Below are 17,327 nucleotides of genomic sequence, written 5' to 3' on the forward strand. Positions count from 1 at the left end.
ATCAAGCCCGTCCATGACAATGATGCTATTTATGTTCATTGTTTATCATATCAAAGAGGATTGATCTCGAGGCCAGAACCATCAAATGAAGCGCGCGTCATTGTGTACCGTCATCATCTTGTCTTGGCTATGACCTGTATTTGTGTACCCATTTATACACACAAATCCAGGCTAAGGTGCCAAGAGAGCGAACAAGTCCGATACACCGTGCCACATTAATGCACCACCCTCTCTTTATTTCGTCTATATTCAAAAAACACACGCCCCGATGCAACCACCACCACCAGCTACCAATGGTCCCGTCATTGCAGGCTACTTTGTCAATTGGTATGATCTCATGCACTGAACTGTCACCAAGCCAACCGCCTTTTCTTTTCATTCAGGGGGATTTATGCACGCAACCACAATGTCATAGATCTCGCACCCGATGCACACAAGCTCACACACTTGCTATATGCTTTTGCCAATCTCGAGCCTTCTGGCAACGTTATCCTCGGCGTATGTACATGTAGGGGAGTAATGGCTATGTCTATCAGCGTACTTATTTGGTTGGGGTTGGGCATTAGGATGTATGGGCTGATAAAGACAAGCATTTCCCTGCCGAACAAACGATTGATGGGCAAGCTGACAGCTGGAATGACCAAGGCAACAACTTGTATGGCAACTTTAAGCAACTCTATCTACTCAAGCAACGCCATCGACATCTCAAAGTGACTCTCAGCGTGGGTGGATATTCATGGTCTGCCAATTTCGGCGCCGTTGCAGCGGATCCACAGAAAAGGGCTACCTTTATACAGTCGGCTATCAAGCATGTTGCTGATCTTGGATTGGATGGCCTAGGCAAGTATATATCGATCACGTCAAGAGATGGTATTGGAAGTTCTAAAAGGTAGTTTTTGTGATTTAGATATTGATTGGGAGTATCCAAAGAATCCTCAAGAAGCATTCAATTTTGTGCATTTGCTGTACGAGTTACGTATCGCTCTTGATCGATATCAGCAAAGCTTGGGACAAACAAACGAGCCGCGTTTACTACTCACTTTGGCCGTTGCATGTGGACCCGACAACTACCGATTGCTTCGACTACGTGAGATGGAGCCCTATGTGGATATCTTTTATTTGATGGCGTACGATTTTGCAGGCTCGTGGGATAGCCAAACAGGGAATCAATCAGCATTACATGGAGGTTCAATCAATGGCCATCGAGCTGTGACCGATTATATGCAAGCAGGTGTTCCGCCCCATAAGCTGGTACTTGGCATTCCTGCGTATGGTCGTGCCTTTTCCAACACATCAGGACTTCATTCGAGCTTTCGAGGTTTACCAAAAGGAACTTGGGGAGAGGATGGCATGTATGATTACAAAACACTTCCCATGCCTGGAGCCACCGAACACAACGATCTTCAAAATATGGCCTCCTATTCATATGATCCTGCAAAACGAGAATTTGTCTCCTATGATACACCCGAAGTCGTTCGAGCCAAATGCGAATATGTTAAACAAATGCGGCTTGGTGGTGCCATGTTTTGGGAATTATCAGCAGATCACAAGGACAATCATCCACGCAGCTTGCTGAATACAGTCTACAACTCATTCGGTGGTCGCCTAGATACAATCCCCAATCATCTTCGCTTTCCACAAAGTCAATATGATAATATCAGAGCGATGGGAAATATGTAATAAACCAAGTATCCGGTATATTGATTAGGAGTTTCTAAGATAGTAAATAAAAGATGATACTACTACATGTATGGGAATGATGTTATAAAAGGTCTATGAATAGGATGTATGTATTTATGCGGCATTAGGGCGGAATCGAAGGTAAAAGTTGACAATGAGCGCACCAACCAAGAGACAACAGAGAACGGCAGGGCCCCATAAATCATCATAGCGACCAAGCACACGACGATTGATCATCCTGAATAAAAAAATGGATATGAGTTAAGAGTATTTGAAAAGACAAAAAGAACAATGATACATACCATGCACGTTTCTCAAAGCGATAAAGGGCATAGATGGCAACAACAGCCGAGATACCAATGAAGATACCACCAGCAATACGCGAGACATTGTCACCAAAGTTGAGTAAACTGAGAGCCACCGTCAACAACAATGCACAAAATTGAAGCCAGCTGATGAATGTACGTTCGTTGGCAAAGAACACCTTGGGCTCAATCTTGATTTTCTTGAGTGGCACCCGCTCATCACCATTCTTCACAGTAAGATTCTGGTTGGCACCTTTGCCGAAAAGCACACGCTCCCATAATTGCATTGGACGTTGGGCAATCATTTCTTCCTCGGCTTCCTTGTCCTTTTTCTTCTTTTCCTTTTCCTTGGTGATCACACGCTTGTTTTCCATATCCAATACAATATCACCCTTTTCCAATTGTACGTCTTCGCCCAACTCGTTCTTGTCATCGATGACGGGTGAAGGTAACGGAGTGCCATAGTCTCTTGGTGCATCACCTGTTTTGATAATAGTGGCACCCACAGGCTCGTTATAGGTGGTTGATCCAGTAGATGACAGCGTACCAAGCGAGATATTGGAATGTTTACCCATTGCTGATCCAGGTGCTAATAAACCAGCCTCCCCTTCTTTTGCCTTGGTTGGGTCTGTGGCTATCGTAGGTGGTTGTGGTTGTGGTGGTGGCTGTTGTGTTGTTGGTCCTTCATCAACCAAAGTGCCATTCGATGTGCGTTGTTGTGGTACGGCAAGCTTTCCATCCTTGTCCTCAAGTTGTTGTTGCTCTGCAGCTTGTTCTTCTTCCTTTTGCTTATTGACATGGGCATTGACAACATCAATACGACGCTCCTCAGCTTGCATAGCAGTACGATATTGACCATCAATCAAAGGCTTGTATGAAGTTGAGCGACTCAATCCAAAATTGGTTTCACGTGGCTTGCGAATGTCAATATCCATCTCTGACAACCACCAAGGAAGCAAAGGTAGATGATCACGGAAAAGATTGGCTGCAGCGTGAAGGTACTTGCTAAATCTTGGGACTTCATGCACCAAATGAGACTTGATAAGATTTTCCAACCATGCTGGAGGCTCTTGACCCAAATGACTTTGCACCTTCGTTTCAAGTACAGCATAAGGAAAGCGTACGATATCCTTTTCATCCACATGGTTGAATGGATAATCAACACCAACATCAGGACGGTGCCATTCTTGCCAAGAAGGAGCCTTTTCACGAATAAAAGTAAGGTCTGTATCAAGGCTTACACGCACACGCTGATCACCAGGTAGCTGGAATGCTGTACGATTATAAAAGATGCGCACCACAGGACGTAAATGTTTCTCGTGAACCGATTGTTGAACACCCGTTGCAATAAATTCCGTATCTTTGGCTTGCTGAGGATTATCCTGGAAGCGAGATGCAATGGTTTGTGGTGATAGCTTTCCTTCTAAGAAATCGGGTACTTCTTTTGCATCCAAACGAAAACGATCCTTGATGGAAACACCATTCAACCAAGGAGCATGATGTGTCTTGCGTTCAATAAAGATACTGTGTTGATCCGATGGGCCATACCAGCGAAAGCGAATAGCCTCAGCACCTTCATCACGTTGTAACCTTCCCGTGTACAAGTCAAAATCCTCGTTATCAAAGTAAACCGATGAGATGGCTGAATCGGTTTGCTCATATGGCTTGTCTTTGTTGAAAATAAGCACCGGCAAATGAAGCAGCAAAATCGATTGCACCTCTGTGACGTTATCAGGATGGATCCAATACTTGGCCGTGGCACGTTCAAATGCATTTTGTGAACCACCAGCAGCTGCATTGCCCGTTCTTGGTTTGCCTTGACGTCGACAAATATCATGCAAAGCCGAAATAAACACAATGGCCACATCAAATCGCTGATTATCCAAAGGCTCCACACGCAACCACTCGACCAATTTTTGCTTGAGGTTCAAGTTTGTCCACTTGTCGTGCTTTTTGACGATCTTTACAAAGCCGGTGTAGTTGATGCGAGTAAACTTGGCAAGGTCGTTGATATCAAAAAGCACTTCAGTCAATGCATCATCCATGATTTGCCAGCTTTGATCAGAAGCCCATCGTGGATTGCTCATAAAAGACTTGACCGTACGCTCACAATAGCAAATGCGTGCATCGGCTTCACGCATCTTTGCAGTGACAAAATCGTACACCTTATGAAGTTCACTTTCCACGAGGTGAGAAAAGTCTCGTTCATCTTCATCGGACCAGGGGTGATCCATTTGTCGCATCTTGAGTTCAGTCTTGAGCATGTCATATTGGATATAGGAAAGGCGCCATGGAGGAAAAATCTCCTGTTGCAATTGTGCGCCAAACTTCATGATGGAAAAAGAAAGCGAAAGGGAGGAAGAAACAAAAGCAGAGAGAGAGAGAGAGAGAAGATCAGAGAAGAAGTTATCAACCCCCTTCACACAACATAACAACCACGGCGGCTAAGGTATAGCCTTGAAATTCACGCACAGCAGCAAAAGATTACCAGTGAAACCCTTGACCGCTGGGATTGAGCGGTGGATTTGGGTGTCCCAAGCAATGGCCTTTGGTATGTTTCGTAATGGAAACATCGGCCCGAATGCCGTAACCATTGACTCATGCCGTTTTGGTAACACGAAGTATGCGTAAGCGAGCTGTCATGTCGGGTCTGTGCTTTAATGTCGGTACCTGGTTTCTCATTACACATGCTTTATTTGTTTGAATTTTCCCCAAAAAGGACAGTAGAAGGGTTATGGAAGATGTGTTTCGGGAAATTCATATACATCGTATAATCCATGGGGAAGGGAATAATTTGTCTAATACTTATTGTTGTCGACCGGTGCTGTTGTTGATGTTGAGGTAGGTAGCGTTGGGATCCACAGGTTGCATCATACGCAAAACAAAGTTGAGCTATGTGATGAGACAAGGTGAGTGAAAAAAAATCTTTCAAGCATTATGCTGACTAATTACTTACAATCAAGGCTCCAACAAGAAGAATGCACAAGCCAATTGGGCCATACAAGTCGTCGTACCGTATCCGAGGACGATTGGTAATTTGCCATGCACGATAACGGTATCGTCCAAATGCATACAATGACAAGATCATCGATACGCCAAAGAACACTGCACCAGCAATCTTACTCGTCTTGTCACCAAAGTTGATCAATGTCAAGGCCGCCATAAGAATCAAAGCTGCAAATTGAAGCCAATTGATAAAGGTGCGTTCGTTGGCGAAATAAATCTTGGGTTCAATTTGCTTGATTTCCTTCTTTTTCTTGTTGCCTTTGCCATTATTATTGTCGTCATCAATCAACAAGACCGAATCACGTCCCTGAGTAGGTTGAGTTGTTGTTGTTGTGGGTAGTGGTTGTGGTGGTGGTGATAACATGGCTGATGATTGTTGTTGTTTCTTTTCATTGATGATGGGCCGTTCCACCAAATAATCAGTTGAAGAGCTGTCAACCATGCCATTGGTACTGCTGGCCATAAAAGGCGAGTTGCGATTACGCATTCCACCCACTTGACTGCCATTGTTGTAAGACCGAGATACTTGTGAATCATGCTCGAAATCAAGTGGCTCACTACGACTCCAAATAGGGTCCTCAAATGGATTACTGCTGACATCCAATGCTTGATGATCTTTGCCATTGCCATTGACCATACCACCAGCAGCATAGGTTGGACGAGGCGTTGCTTGTGGTTGCTTCTCGCTTGGTTTGCGTTTGAGAGTGGCGCGCTTTTCCAATTGCGTGTTGAGATAACCCATGCGATAACGGCCATCAATAAGAGGTTTGAGACTCTTGGATCGTGACAAACCAGAAAAGTTGCCGGTAGGTTGTTTGGCATTACGGATATCCAAATCCATTTCAGTGAGCCACCATGGCAACAATGGCAACTTTGGTTTCCAAAAGTGAGCTGCACCATGCAAATACTTTGAAAAACGAGGGACTTCATACACCAAACGCGAGTCAAGCAAACGAGTAAGCCATTCAGGAGGCTCCTGACCAAGGTGTGTTTGTAACTTGGTTTCAAGCACGGCATAAGGGAAATGGTATACATCTTCGGGTGGTAGATAAGAGAATGGATGATCGATTCCCATATCAGGACGACGCCAACCACCTTGACGACGCTTGCCATCTTCACGAACAAAAGTCAAGTCTGTGTCGAGTGAGATACGCAATCGTTGATCACCAGGGATTTGGAATGCTGTGCGGTTGTAAAAGACTCGCATCACCGGGTCAAGCTTTTTATCACGGATCGAAGTCTGTACACCCGAAGCGATAAAATGATTTTGGCGTACAAGATCATCCGACATGGAGCCGGCAATATCCCGAGCGTATTGATCTGCGGTGTAACGTTGATGGATAAAATCATCGACTTGGTTGGCATGCAATCGAAAACGATCTTTTACGGATGCACCATCAAGCCAAGGAGCATGGTGCGTCTTTCGTTCAATGAAAATGTGTGGCGTTTCCATGGGACCATACCATCGGAATCGAATCGCTTCGGCACCTTCATCACGTTGGAGACGACCCGTATAAAGTTCATAATCACCGTTATCGAAATAAACAGATGAAATGGCACTGTCACTAGGCTCAATGGGCTTATCCTTGTTGAAGATGAGCACTGGCAAATGAAAAAGCAGGATTGCTTTGAGCTCCGTAACATTATCCGGATGCACCCAATACTTGGCTGTGGCTCGTTCAAAGGCATTTTGATCAGCGCCTGCAGCTGCATTGCCAGTGCGTGCTTCACCATTCAAGCGGCAAATGTCGTGCAAAGTTGATATCTTGACGAGCGTTGTATCAAATCGTTGTCGATCGAGGGGTGCCTTGGATCTGGAAATGTCAACCAGGAGCTGTTTGCCATTCGTATGCGTGTATTTGTCATGCTCCTCAATCAGCTTCTCCAATGCAAGAAAGTTGTAACGGGTATACTTGGACAAGTCATTCAGGTCAATCAGAATGTCCGTCAGCGCATCGTCCATCGTGTCATAGACTTGGCGTGCCGAGGCTGCCGTCAAATGCTGTCGTTGTTGTACAAGGGTACGTTCGCAATAGGCAACTCGTGAATCGATCTCTCTTTGCTTACGAGTGATGAATTGATCCACCTTATCAGCTTCCAATCGTAATGTGCGTTCAAAGTCGGCTTCGTCGTTATTCGACCATCCATGGTGTTCCTGACGACTCAACATGTCATTGCGGATAGCTGTAAAAGATACATATTGAAATCGCCATGGCTCATAAATGTTTGCTTCCAACTCTTCAGCAAATTCCATGATTGATATGAATAACAAGGAATAGAGACAGAGAGAGAGTGAAAGAGAGAAGAGGAAAATGAAAGAGAAGTAAGAAAAAGGGGGTCTTTGGAATCGGGGGTGAAGAAACAAAAGAGGGAGAGTGTAGGGGAAAAGAGAAATAGATGTCCTCACGTGTATGGCGCATTCAACAATATGCAAACACAACTATACCAAGTACAACCTACTCCCCTCTCTCAACCAATACCCTTGGGTGATATATTCTTAGAACAACAAACACTGATGCCCCAAACAAGAGGTCATGTGCCTACATGTGCACGCCACCTGCATTACTCCCTCTCTCCTCTCTCTCCATCTCTCTCTCTCTCCTCCCCCGTTTATCATCATCATCACCCATTCACATTATATATAAACTACTACTTACCCCGCCATTGCTCTTGTAATGTAAATCCCCGGATTTTCCCTCTTTCCATACATATGATGCACCATGACATTGCTAATCAAAACCATATCCATCCATCCACCCAAATGAATAATAATGAGCTATTTGCATGTATGTATATACTACGTGTAGTTTTGTGGCGCACGCAATTCACAACGCACATCTGTTGTACCTTGTGTAAAGCGTACTAGAGCTTAATCATTCATTTAATAGGGAACACAGCAGGTTTGCCAAGATGCAAGAATTGCCATCGTGCATCAATCTTCTTCTTCCCCGCCGCTAAGCGCGCCATACTCTTTTTCTTTCGGAACCTTCATCAAGTAGTACACAGTCAAAGCATAATCAAAGGTTGTACAAAGGAAGCGGCTAAACATAGGCACACTTCCGAAAACGACATCAATACCAAATCTCAGGTTGCCAAGAGCATTGTATTTCTTTGACCATCTTACGTACTGAGAGTTAAATGATCGGCGCTGGATAACAATCCTGCAGCAAACATGTCGCCCATCGGCACGTCACTTGACCTAACATCATTCTTCGCATGCTTCTTCTTGCCACACCAACATCATCGTGTGATCTCGTATTATGCTGGTGTACGTACATCATAGGTATAGGATCGATGATTCTATGCAGGATGCATATTCTTCATGACTTAGCATCATACGTGTAGTGGACAAGCCGTGTGGTATCGGCATCCTCGTTATTACTTTATCCTCCTTTTTGAATTTCTGCTACATACCCATTATCCACCATCAAATGCATGAGCTTGGTGACGATCGGTGGCAACGACTTGTAATGCTGTTATGTATACACATGATGCACGCGTTGTACATACAAAAAACTAGGTACAACTCTCTAAGGGTTCTTGTTATTGGATATCAATTGGATCAATATAGAAACCATTGGCAAAATATCTTTTTGCTTATAGACGCTCGATATCACCATGGATACTAATGCTATGGTTACGGGTACTAACTACAATGATACGCTTGAACAATTGCCAGGCTGACTACATACATACATGCTATATGTATTCCTGCATAATAAAGTGCTGCATCACGCAGCTCTTCTATTTTAGCATCAATAGCGTAAATGTTTGGTTGGGTTCGTTGTGTGAAGCGATTAGGAAGGTAACGATTTCCAAATGTTTGATATTGTCTTGGCAAGCTGATAGATACGCTGGTCTCGATTCTCGTTTCGGGGTCGGCTTCGATGATAAATGACAGCTTCACTATGCTAAGCATCGATTCAACATGAATCCATATCACTGGTAGCATAGCAACAACGTTGTTTCATGCAACCTTGGTGGAATGGCTTATTGGGGCGTGTTGCAAGATGTACTTTGAGTATAAAGATCACATTAATCCAACACCTTTGCTGTAACTTGCGATCTTTTTTACGGCGAGTGCTTTATATACAAATGGGACTGTTTGCAAAACAACAAAGGGTAATCGAGACCTCGATATGGTAATTCGCAAGACCAATGTCCTGAAATAATTCATGCAAGTCGAACTTGCTCCTCACTCTTAGCCCCTTTTTACATTCAAACATGTCGAAGTAATAAAAACAGTTGATGGATCAATCATGACTATGCATTCGCAGCTTTCCTAAAGACCGATTTATATATTGAATGGGGTATATAAAGAGCATTATGAAGGGAAGCTATGTAGACTATGATGAGGGCTTAATAATGGGGGATCATGAGATGATGCTGGTTGAGTAGCAGCAAACGTCATCCAATGGGCTTTTGGGTTTCACAAGCCGCTTGCAGACGAAAAAAAAGTGAGTGGCGTTTTGGGCCGCACAGCTTTCCTGGCTCACACACACAACACAACGAAACGACTTTGGTGAAGGAAGAGTCCTAGACGTCCCCTTATAGTCGACCGCACCATACACAACAACAAAACCATCGTTCTTGAGTTGTCTTTCTCTCTCAATCCCACCGATTCGCAACCCAGAAGGCAAGCCACAATCTTTTTCATTGGGGGGCGGGGGAGAGGAGGGGAATGAGAGAAAAGGGTCCATCGGCACAAAAAAGGGACATGGATAGCATGAGCAGAGGATGGGAGTGACGACCTTGTGGGTGTTGGCTGTGGGGGGAAGCAAGCGATCCTTTTTACGAGGCCCCATTTACAACGTCATGCTGACTTTTTCTTTGTTCAATCTTTTTCCAGACACACACAGACACACACACACGCACGCACGCTCATACACACACCATCCATCCCCCTTCATCCATTGACTTGTCCACCTTTTATCGGCAATCATGAGCAACACCTGGCAACCAACCGAACAAGGACTCTCTGACCTTTTGCAGCTTTTGCGTGAAGCTCTTAACCCAAGCGACAGCCATGCTGTGCAGCAGGTATGATATCAGGGAATTGAGGGATTGGGGATAGATACATAGACAACAGGCCATACTCATGCTTGCGATATGTAGAAATTGGAGTACTTTAATAAGATCCCGGATTACAACTCGTATCTGGTTTATATCCTTACAAAGATGCCTCAAGAAGATCAATATGTGAGATCCGTCGCTGGTCTTACTCTCAAGAACAATATCCGTGGACATTATCCCACCATCAGTCCTGAAGTGGTGGATTATATCAAGGAATGTTCGTTGGAGCATATCGGTGATCCTGAGATCGGCAAGGCTGTTGGTATTGTGATTGCAGCCATCGTTGAACATGGTCATGTACAAAACTGGGTCCGAGCCTTGGAGGTCTTGATGGCAAAGCTCGATGATCCTAATCCCACTGTTGTCGAGGTATGTTGGTTACGAGAGGAATGGCTACATGAGAGAAAGAGAGAGATGGTATGATAATAACACATTGTATGTATAGAATGCATTCACCACCCTGCAAAAGATTTGTGAGGATTGTTCACGTGAACTTGACCAAAGTGTCAATGGTGTTCAGCCATTGGCGTTCATGATCCCAAAGTTCATCACTTTCTTTGCTCATCCACAAGAAAAGTTGCGTCTCTGTGCTATCAATTCGACCACTCAATTCATCACTTTACGATCTGCTCCTCTCATGAACAACATGGAACCCTTCTTGACGGCGCTCTTCAGCCGTGCCACAGATGATAGTCTTGAGGTTCGCAAGGCCGTTTGCCAAGCTTTGGTCAGCTTGCTTGAAATGTGCTCAAGTGTCTTACTCCCTCAAATGGCCAACATTGTCGACTACATGCTCTACTGCACCCAATCGGATGACGCTGATTTGGCCCTGGAAGCGTGCGAATTTTGGCTTGTGTTTGCTGAACAAGATGATTTGCGTGAGCACTTGCGACCTTTCCTCCCACGTGTTGTACCCGTGTTACTCAAGGGCATGGTGTATTCCGAAATGGACTTGCTTACATTGGGTGGTGACGAGGACGATGCCCATGTTGCCGACAGCGAACAAGATATCAAACCCCGTCATCACAAGGCCAATGTCATTGAGAATGAGCATGCCGAAAAGCCTGAAGGTGCCGGTGATAAGCAAAAGAATGGTGCCGACGACGACGATGAAGATGAAGATGATGATGATGATTATGATGATGATTTGGATGATGAGTTTTATGGCGAATGGAACTTGAGAAAATGCAGCGCTGCTACATTGGACGTTTTGTGCACAGCATTTGAAGGCGAAGTGATCCGATTACTGATGCCTCTTCTCAAGACTGAGCTCGAAAGCACTGATTGGTTACATCGTGAATGTGGTATCCTTGCACTTGGTGCTGCTGCTGAAGGTAACAGGGAAATTTTGGATACATGAGGAAAAGATGGATGGATGGATAGCTGACATACGTGATAAAATTAGGTGGCATGCAAGAAATCGCTCCTCATCTTCCAGAGCTTGTTCCCTATCTTTTCACAAATCTTAATGATCCAAAGGTAAGAGATGTCAATGGATGGTGATGGTGATGGTAGGTTACTTACACAGAGGTATCATAGCCCCTTGTTCGATCGATTACATGCTGGACATTGGGTCGTTATGCAACATGGATTCACCAGGCCAAGCACTTTTTAGAACCATTGATCCAGAACTTGTTGCAACGTATACTAGACAACAATAAGCGTGTACAAGAAGCAGCATGTTCATCGTTCTCACTCCTCGAGGAAAGCGTTACCGTTGATCTTGTTCCATATCTTCATCCCATCCTTGTGACGCTTGCCACAGCATTCGACAAATATCAACATCGCAACTTGTTGCTCCTTTACGACACTGTGGGCACTTTGGCCGACGTTGTTGGTGCAGCAATCAATCAGGAACAATTCATCAACATCATTATGCCCCCACTTATCAAAAAATGGCAAGAGATTCCCGATGACAGCACTGATCTTTTCCCCTTGCTCGAGGTAAGCTACATACATAGCTGGTTGGCAATCAAAAGGATTTTACTAACCCGCCCTATCTGATAGTGCTTGTCATCCATTACGACTGCTCTTGGCATTGGATTCAAGCCTTTTGCACAACCCGTCTATGCACGATGTGTGAGCTTGGTTTGCAAGACCATCGGAGAATGCCAACAGGCCGCCAACGATCCCTGTTTAGAAGTTCCCGACAAGGATTTCATGATTGTTGCTTTGGATTTGCTTTCTGGTATCATTCAAGCCTTGAACACGGACGCTGAGCCTTTGGTGGCTAGCACCAATCCTCCCGTGGTCCAATTCCTTTCTATTTGTGTTCAGGTAATGTGGCGGCAAATCATGTATTTGGGATAGTGTATTGACACTCGTAATAGGATGAAGTGGCCGAAGTACGTCAATCCGCATATGCTGTTCTTGGTGATTTGGCCATCTCTTGCTTTGAGCAAATCCGTAACGTGGTGCCCCAATTCATGCCTCATATCGTGAGCCAAATTGATCCTCAAGCCGAACATGTATCTGTGTGCAACAATGCAACATGGGCAGCTGGTGAGATTGCTATCAAATGGGGTATGTATATATATAAACTTGCATGTGTATCTATGCTAATGATTATATAGGACAAGAGATCCAACCTTATGTGGATCCCATGCTTCAACGATTGTTCATGTTGATTGTTAATCCCGCTATCCAGCGCACTTTGTTGGAGAATGTTGCTATCACCATTGGTCGTCTCGGTCTGGTTTGTCCTCAAATTGTCAGCAGTCACCTTCACGTATTCATCAACCCATGGCTCAGAGCCCTTGTACCTATTATTTCCAACGATGAAAAGGCATCAGCATTCAGTGGTCTTTGTGAAATGATTAAGATCAATCCTGAAGGCGCCGCAAAGGAAATTTCTCACTTTGCCATTGCTGTGGCTACCTACGCTGAACCACCCCCTGACTTAGCACAGTCATTTGGACATGTAAGATGGATATACAAAATAGAGCGGTAAATGGCAGTGCATTAACCTTATTGGATCGTCTTAGATTTTAAGTGGATACAAGAACATGTTTGGTGAAGAACAATGGCAACAGCTGATGCAAAGCTTTGAACCAAATGTACCAGCTGTATTACAGCAACGATACGGTGTCTAGTTAGGAGTAATAAAGAGAGAGAAAATACGCAATATCGTCGCCACCTCCCGTTTGACCCATTCCCGTTATCCCCCATACAAACGTACACACACACGCACTTACACCAACAACATCCCCCCCACCCACCCAAGTCTCTTTTTTCCCCCTCCTTGTTTTAGAAACTTCTTGCACACTCATACTCACACACATAAAACTGATGTTCATTTCGTATCTGAATCATTGAAAAGCGAATGGGTAATAGATGTGTGACATCCTATCCAATAAATACTTTAAAGTGAAGGTTTGGTGGTGATGGTGGGGAAGTGCGGAGTTGTAGCGGGAATTATTAGCGACCGGAACGCTTGAATTGGGCGATCGGATCAAGATCTCCAAAGTAATTGACAGGTTTGGGTGGTGGAGCAATATCAGGTTTTGTCGGAGGTGGTGGAGCATCCAAAGGTTCTGAAGCAAAATCACCAAAATCATCAATGGTAGTAGTGGATGTCGAGAATTCTGTTTACATGTCATATGTATTAATACAAATAAAAACGCACACGCACATGTTTGCATCATGTGCCCTTTTTCTTCCTTTCCATACCTGTCCATGCAGTATCCTCTGAATCTTGACGTTCGTGCACACCATCGGGTATCATTTCTTGTTGTTTGGGTGGTTCTTCTTTTGTGCTGCTTATACTAAGACTTCGTAGAGCTGCATAGGGATCATTTTCAATAGGTGGTGATTGAGGAGGAGGAGCTGTGGTTGATGTTATTGGAGATGAGATCGACGAGGAATGGGATTGATGACGCTGGTGGTGGTGGTGGTGATGGGTTGGTGACAATGGAGAAAAAGTGGAGGATTGTGGCTGTGTTGTCTTGAATGAATCTACTACAGCATGAAAGGTTAATTTCAAAAAAGGGTTACACACGTAGTACGATGTTGTACCTGAAGACAATCCTCCAATAATGGATGAATAAGGTGTTGAACGAGTAGGACTTGCTGCGCCAGGTGTGGCGGGTGTAAGGATACCACCAGTGTAAGTGGCTCTGCGAGCAGGCTTAGAGCTAATATCAAGGCCTGCCAATTCAGAAAAGATGCTTGATGTGGGTGTAGTGGTGGTAGAAGCAGCATTGGTTGTGGTGTTGTTAATGGAGGCTACTGGTGGTGTTGGTCGTGCTGGAGATGTGGGGAAAGGTTGTTGTTGAGAGTAAGCAACATAGGTGGGAGTGGTTGGTGCTGCTGTATCCCGGGCAATACGTGATGGTGTAACAGGTACTGGAGACGCGATAGCGGGTGAAAAAGGTGTAACACCTAAAAACAGTAATAATGATATGGCGTGTTGGATAAGACGTTTTCTTGATACTTTTTCTCCTTTTCACTTGCCTGAGGATCGTACTTCTCTTGCCGACATGGGTGGTTCGTACACATTATCACCATCATCCAGCAATGATGACGATGTAGTATTGTTACCATTGGCTGATTTCCAAGAAGAGGATGTAAGTTGCAGTGAGGCAGGTCGTTGTTGTTGTCGTTTGGGTGGAGCTAAAATGGCGTTGCCATCACCTGGAAGAGGTGGGGTCTTGGCACCGGGTCTTCGAATCCCTTCCTGTGTCGTGTGATAACATAAAGTTAGTTAATGACACCAAATTACAATCCGCCGTTCCTATCCCAAAAATAACAAACCTCTGTAAACATGGCCTTGATCATCTCACGAACACGATTTGTGTGTGCCTTTAATTCTTCCTGATCCAACCACTTTTGTTCATCTACAATGATATGTTAAATGAATACAGCCATCTTGTGCACACGCACTCTGAATCATCCTCCTCACTTACAATACTTTTGCCGAATGAACGCTCTCACTTCATCATCCGTCTCAGGGTCAACGTTGTCCTTTCCATAGTTGCTCAACCAAATGGCACGGGCCACTTCATTTCCTCCTTGTTGTAATGTAACAACTTCAGCACCAGAGAATTTACTTGCAGAGATTGATTTGACACGATGACCCACTTCACGGCTATTCCAAACACGCGTACACAGGAGATGTCAGAGAAAATAGGCATTTGTTTGGGAATACCATATACTTACACAAGCCCCGAGCATCGACTGCAAATGAACGTTTGGACACTCACATTGACGAAGAAAGGACTCTACATGAGCCTATCAATATCAGCTATCCGATGTAGTTGCAAAAGATAAGATTGGCATGTTACCTTGGTGGGGCAATCGAAACATTTTTTGTTTGCCGGCAAGCGGAGTAGGTCCCGTACTTTTCTAACATACAAACAGGAGGAGGAGGTGAGTTGAAGGTGTTGTTTTTGATAGGTTGGAAGAGGTTTCAAATGGCATGAGAGAATACTCACTGTAAGTTTTTTTCTTCCTGCTTCTTTTGTTGAGCGACCGAGAACATGGCAAGAGGGCACAAGACGAAACGAGTTGAATATGAAAAAGAAGGAAGAAGGAAGAAGAAGGAGAAAAAGAAAACCGACCAAAGCGAAGGGTAAAATGTGTGACACACAGCTTGCTTGAAAATGCAAAGCCCAGCTGATGGATATATTTAGTTCTCGTGAGCATTGCTTTACTTATCAACCCCGTGGCTTAAGGCTTACCTTCTCTTTCATTTCATGCGCCCCCATACGCTTTGTACGCCACTTCGAGCCAACTGGCAAGTGGCTGGTCACCTCACCAATACTCTATGGTGGCCTGCTCGCGAAGAAACAACGACCGTCCTTCTGTTCATTCCTGGCAATCCGGGTCTCATTGAATACTATGCTGAATTCCTCGAACGCATTCATGAGCAAGCTTCGCCCAATCTTGAAATCTTTGCAGGTAACATACATACTCCATGTCACGTTGCTTGATGGGTGCATTGTATTCATAGCAGCTGTCGAATAGTGTCTCACTTGGGCGTATCCACGGGTGATGATCCAAACGCGCTCTATTCGTTCCAAGACCAGATTGACCACAAGATCGAGTGCTTCGATATATTGAAGAAGCGTTATTCAGCTGATGATACCAAATTTGTGCTGATGGGGCACTCGATCGGCGCTTACCTTGCAGTGGAAGTGTTCAAGCAACGGCATGCATTTAACATTGATCGTTTGATTGCCCTCTTTCCATGCTTGTATGACATTGCTCTCACACCCAATGGGATGCATTTCACGGTAAGATTCAGGGGCTGGAGAAGGAAGGAAATAAAGGCGAATCAGGGGGCATTGAACTATTTTACCATTAGCGCCTATTTAACAAGCTACCCATCGGTGTCGTCTCTACTATGGCAAGCGCCCTCTCGTACATCTCACCGCCTATTCTTGAACGCTTGATTCGCCTCTTGACAGGACAACAAGGTCACTCTGTCAAAGTGACAGCTTCATTGTTGAATGGTCCTTTTGTACGATCCGTGCTAAGAATGGCTCAACAAGAAATGGAAAATGTGCAACAACTCGACCACGACTTTTACACTACGCATCTCGACAAGTTCATCATCTACTATTCTGAAAACGACCAGTGGGCACCCATTGAACAATACAAGTACATGAAACAATCCTATCCTGAACATGGTAATCATCATCGTATTGTGCTGAAATGGGATCGTTACTTACTTACTATGGAATGATAGAGCATCTTTATTTGTGTGAGGAAAGATTGCCGCACAGCTTTATCCTAGGTTGGTAATGGGAAGGTGATGGGGCTAGACTATTGTTTATTCCCAGCATGCTGTCATTGGTTCTCATTTGCGATATGCTATAGATCCTGGTGCAACACAATACATGGCGAATAAGGTTGTCCATTGGTTGGATGGCAGCAACAGCAACAGCAACAACAAGGAGTAACGCAGATGACCCATTCCCTTGTACAGCACCCGGGATCCAGGGCCGTTGTCAGATGTGTACCAAAAGACGGAAATCCCCCACTAGTGCATACGACCTTATAATTTTCGTTTGATATCCTGTCACCCCTTTTTGTTTAATTATCCCCTATGTAAACTTGAAGAATAGATCCACAAAATAAAGACTTCTCCCTTTGGCATTGCTAGAAATTGTGTCTAAACGGGTATCCAAAGTATAATTGATACGGCCACACGGTATATGCAAACCACATGATCAAGGTAGTACTGACAACTCGAGCTAGTTTCATTCAAATAACGTTTTTTTGGTCGGCGGCGGCGGCATGGATGGAATAAAAAGACTCAGC

General features: G+C 44.5%; 6 protein-coding genes across 6 annotated transcripts; 3 read left to right on the top strand and 3 right to left on the bottom strand.

Moving 5' to 3' along the window:
* Positions 1 to 268: 268 nt before the first annotated feature.
* O0I10_010502 (uncharacterized protein) lies at positions 269 to 1,680 on the top strand (the record flags this gene model as incomplete). Its single annotated transcript, XM_058490481.1, has 4 exons — positions 269 to 327; positions 384 to 498; positions 567 to 840; positions 908 to 1,680. 4 exons carry the CDS (start codon positions 269 to 271, stop codon positions 1,678 to 1,680), a joined length of 1,221 nt encoding a protein of 406 aa, XP_058338735.1.
* Positions 1,681 to 1,794: 114 nt separating this feature from the next.
* O0I10_010503 (uncharacterized protein) lies at positions 1,795 to 4,318 on the bottom strand (the record flags this gene model as incomplete). The annotated part of the gene is made up of 2 exons (XM_058490482.1): positions 1,795 to 1,918; positions 1,983 to 4,318. 2 exons carry the CDS (start codon positions 4,316 to 4,318, stop codon positions 1,795 to 1,797), a joined length of 2,460 nt encoding a protein of 819 aa, XP_058338736.1.
* Positions 4,319 to 4,790: 472 nt separating this feature from the next.
* On the bottom strand, positions 4,791 to 7,245 carry O0I10_010504 (uncharacterized protein; the record flags this gene model as incomplete). The annotated part of the gene is made up of 2 exons (XM_058490483.1): positions 4,791 to 4,877; positions 4,942 to 7,245. 2 exons carry the CDS (start codon positions 7,243 to 7,245, stop codon positions 4,791 to 4,793), a joined length of 2,391 nt encoding a protein of 796 aa, XP_058338737.1.
* Positions 7,246 to 9,932: 2,687 nt separating this feature from the next.
* O0I10_010505 (uncharacterized protein) lies at positions 9,933 to 13,156 on the top strand (the record flags this gene model as incomplete). The annotated part of the gene is made up of 9 exons (XM_058490484.1): positions 9,933 to 10,031; positions 10,107 to 10,433; positions 10,510 to 11,398; positions 11,470 to 11,543; positions 11,604 to 12,008; positions 12,072 to 12,341; positions 12,395 to 12,587; positions 12,638 to 12,984; positions 13,049 to 13,156. The coding sequence occupies 9 exons, from the start codon at positions 9,933 to 9,935 to the stop codon at positions 13,154 to 13,156; spliced, it is 2,712 nt and encodes a 903-aa protein (XP_058338738.1).
* Positions 13,157 to 13,481: 325 nt separating this feature from the next.
* Positions 13,482 to 15,543, bottom strand: O0I10_010506 (uncharacterized protein; the record flags this gene model as incomplete). Its single annotated transcript, XM_058490485.1, has 9 exons — positions 13,482 to 13,648; positions 13,734 to 14,018; positions 14,079 to 14,444; positions 14,517 to 14,739; positions 14,817 to 14,899; positions 14,969 to 15,150; positions 15,222 to 15,283; positions 15,347 to 15,407; positions 15,497 to 15,543. The coding sequence occupies 9 exons, from the start codon at positions 15,541 to 15,543 to the stop codon at positions 13,482 to 13,484; spliced, it is 1,476 nt and encodes a 491-aa protein (XP_058338739.1).
* A 214-nt stretch (positions 15,544 to 15,757) lies between these two features.
* O0I10_010507 (uncharacterized protein) lies at positions 15,758 to 16,966 on the top strand (the record flags this gene model as incomplete). The annotated part of the gene is made up of 5 exons (XM_058490486.1): positions 15,758 to 15,962; positions 16,029 to 16,297; positions 16,369 to 16,693; positions 16,753 to 16,800; positions 16,884 to 16,966. 5 exons carry the CDS (start codon positions 15,758 to 15,760, stop codon positions 16,964 to 16,966), a joined length of 930 nt encoding a protein of 309 aa, XP_058338740.1.
* Positions 16,967 to 17,327: the final 361 nt, after the last annotated feature.

Source organism: Lichtheimia ornata, assembly GCF_029851405.1.
Source record: "Lichtheimia ornata isolate CBS 291.66 chromosome Unknown scaffold00071, whole genome shotgun sequence".
NCBI lineage: Eukaryota > Fungi > Mucoromycota > Mucoromycetes > Mucorales > Lichtheimiaceae > Lichtheimia > Lichtheimia ornata.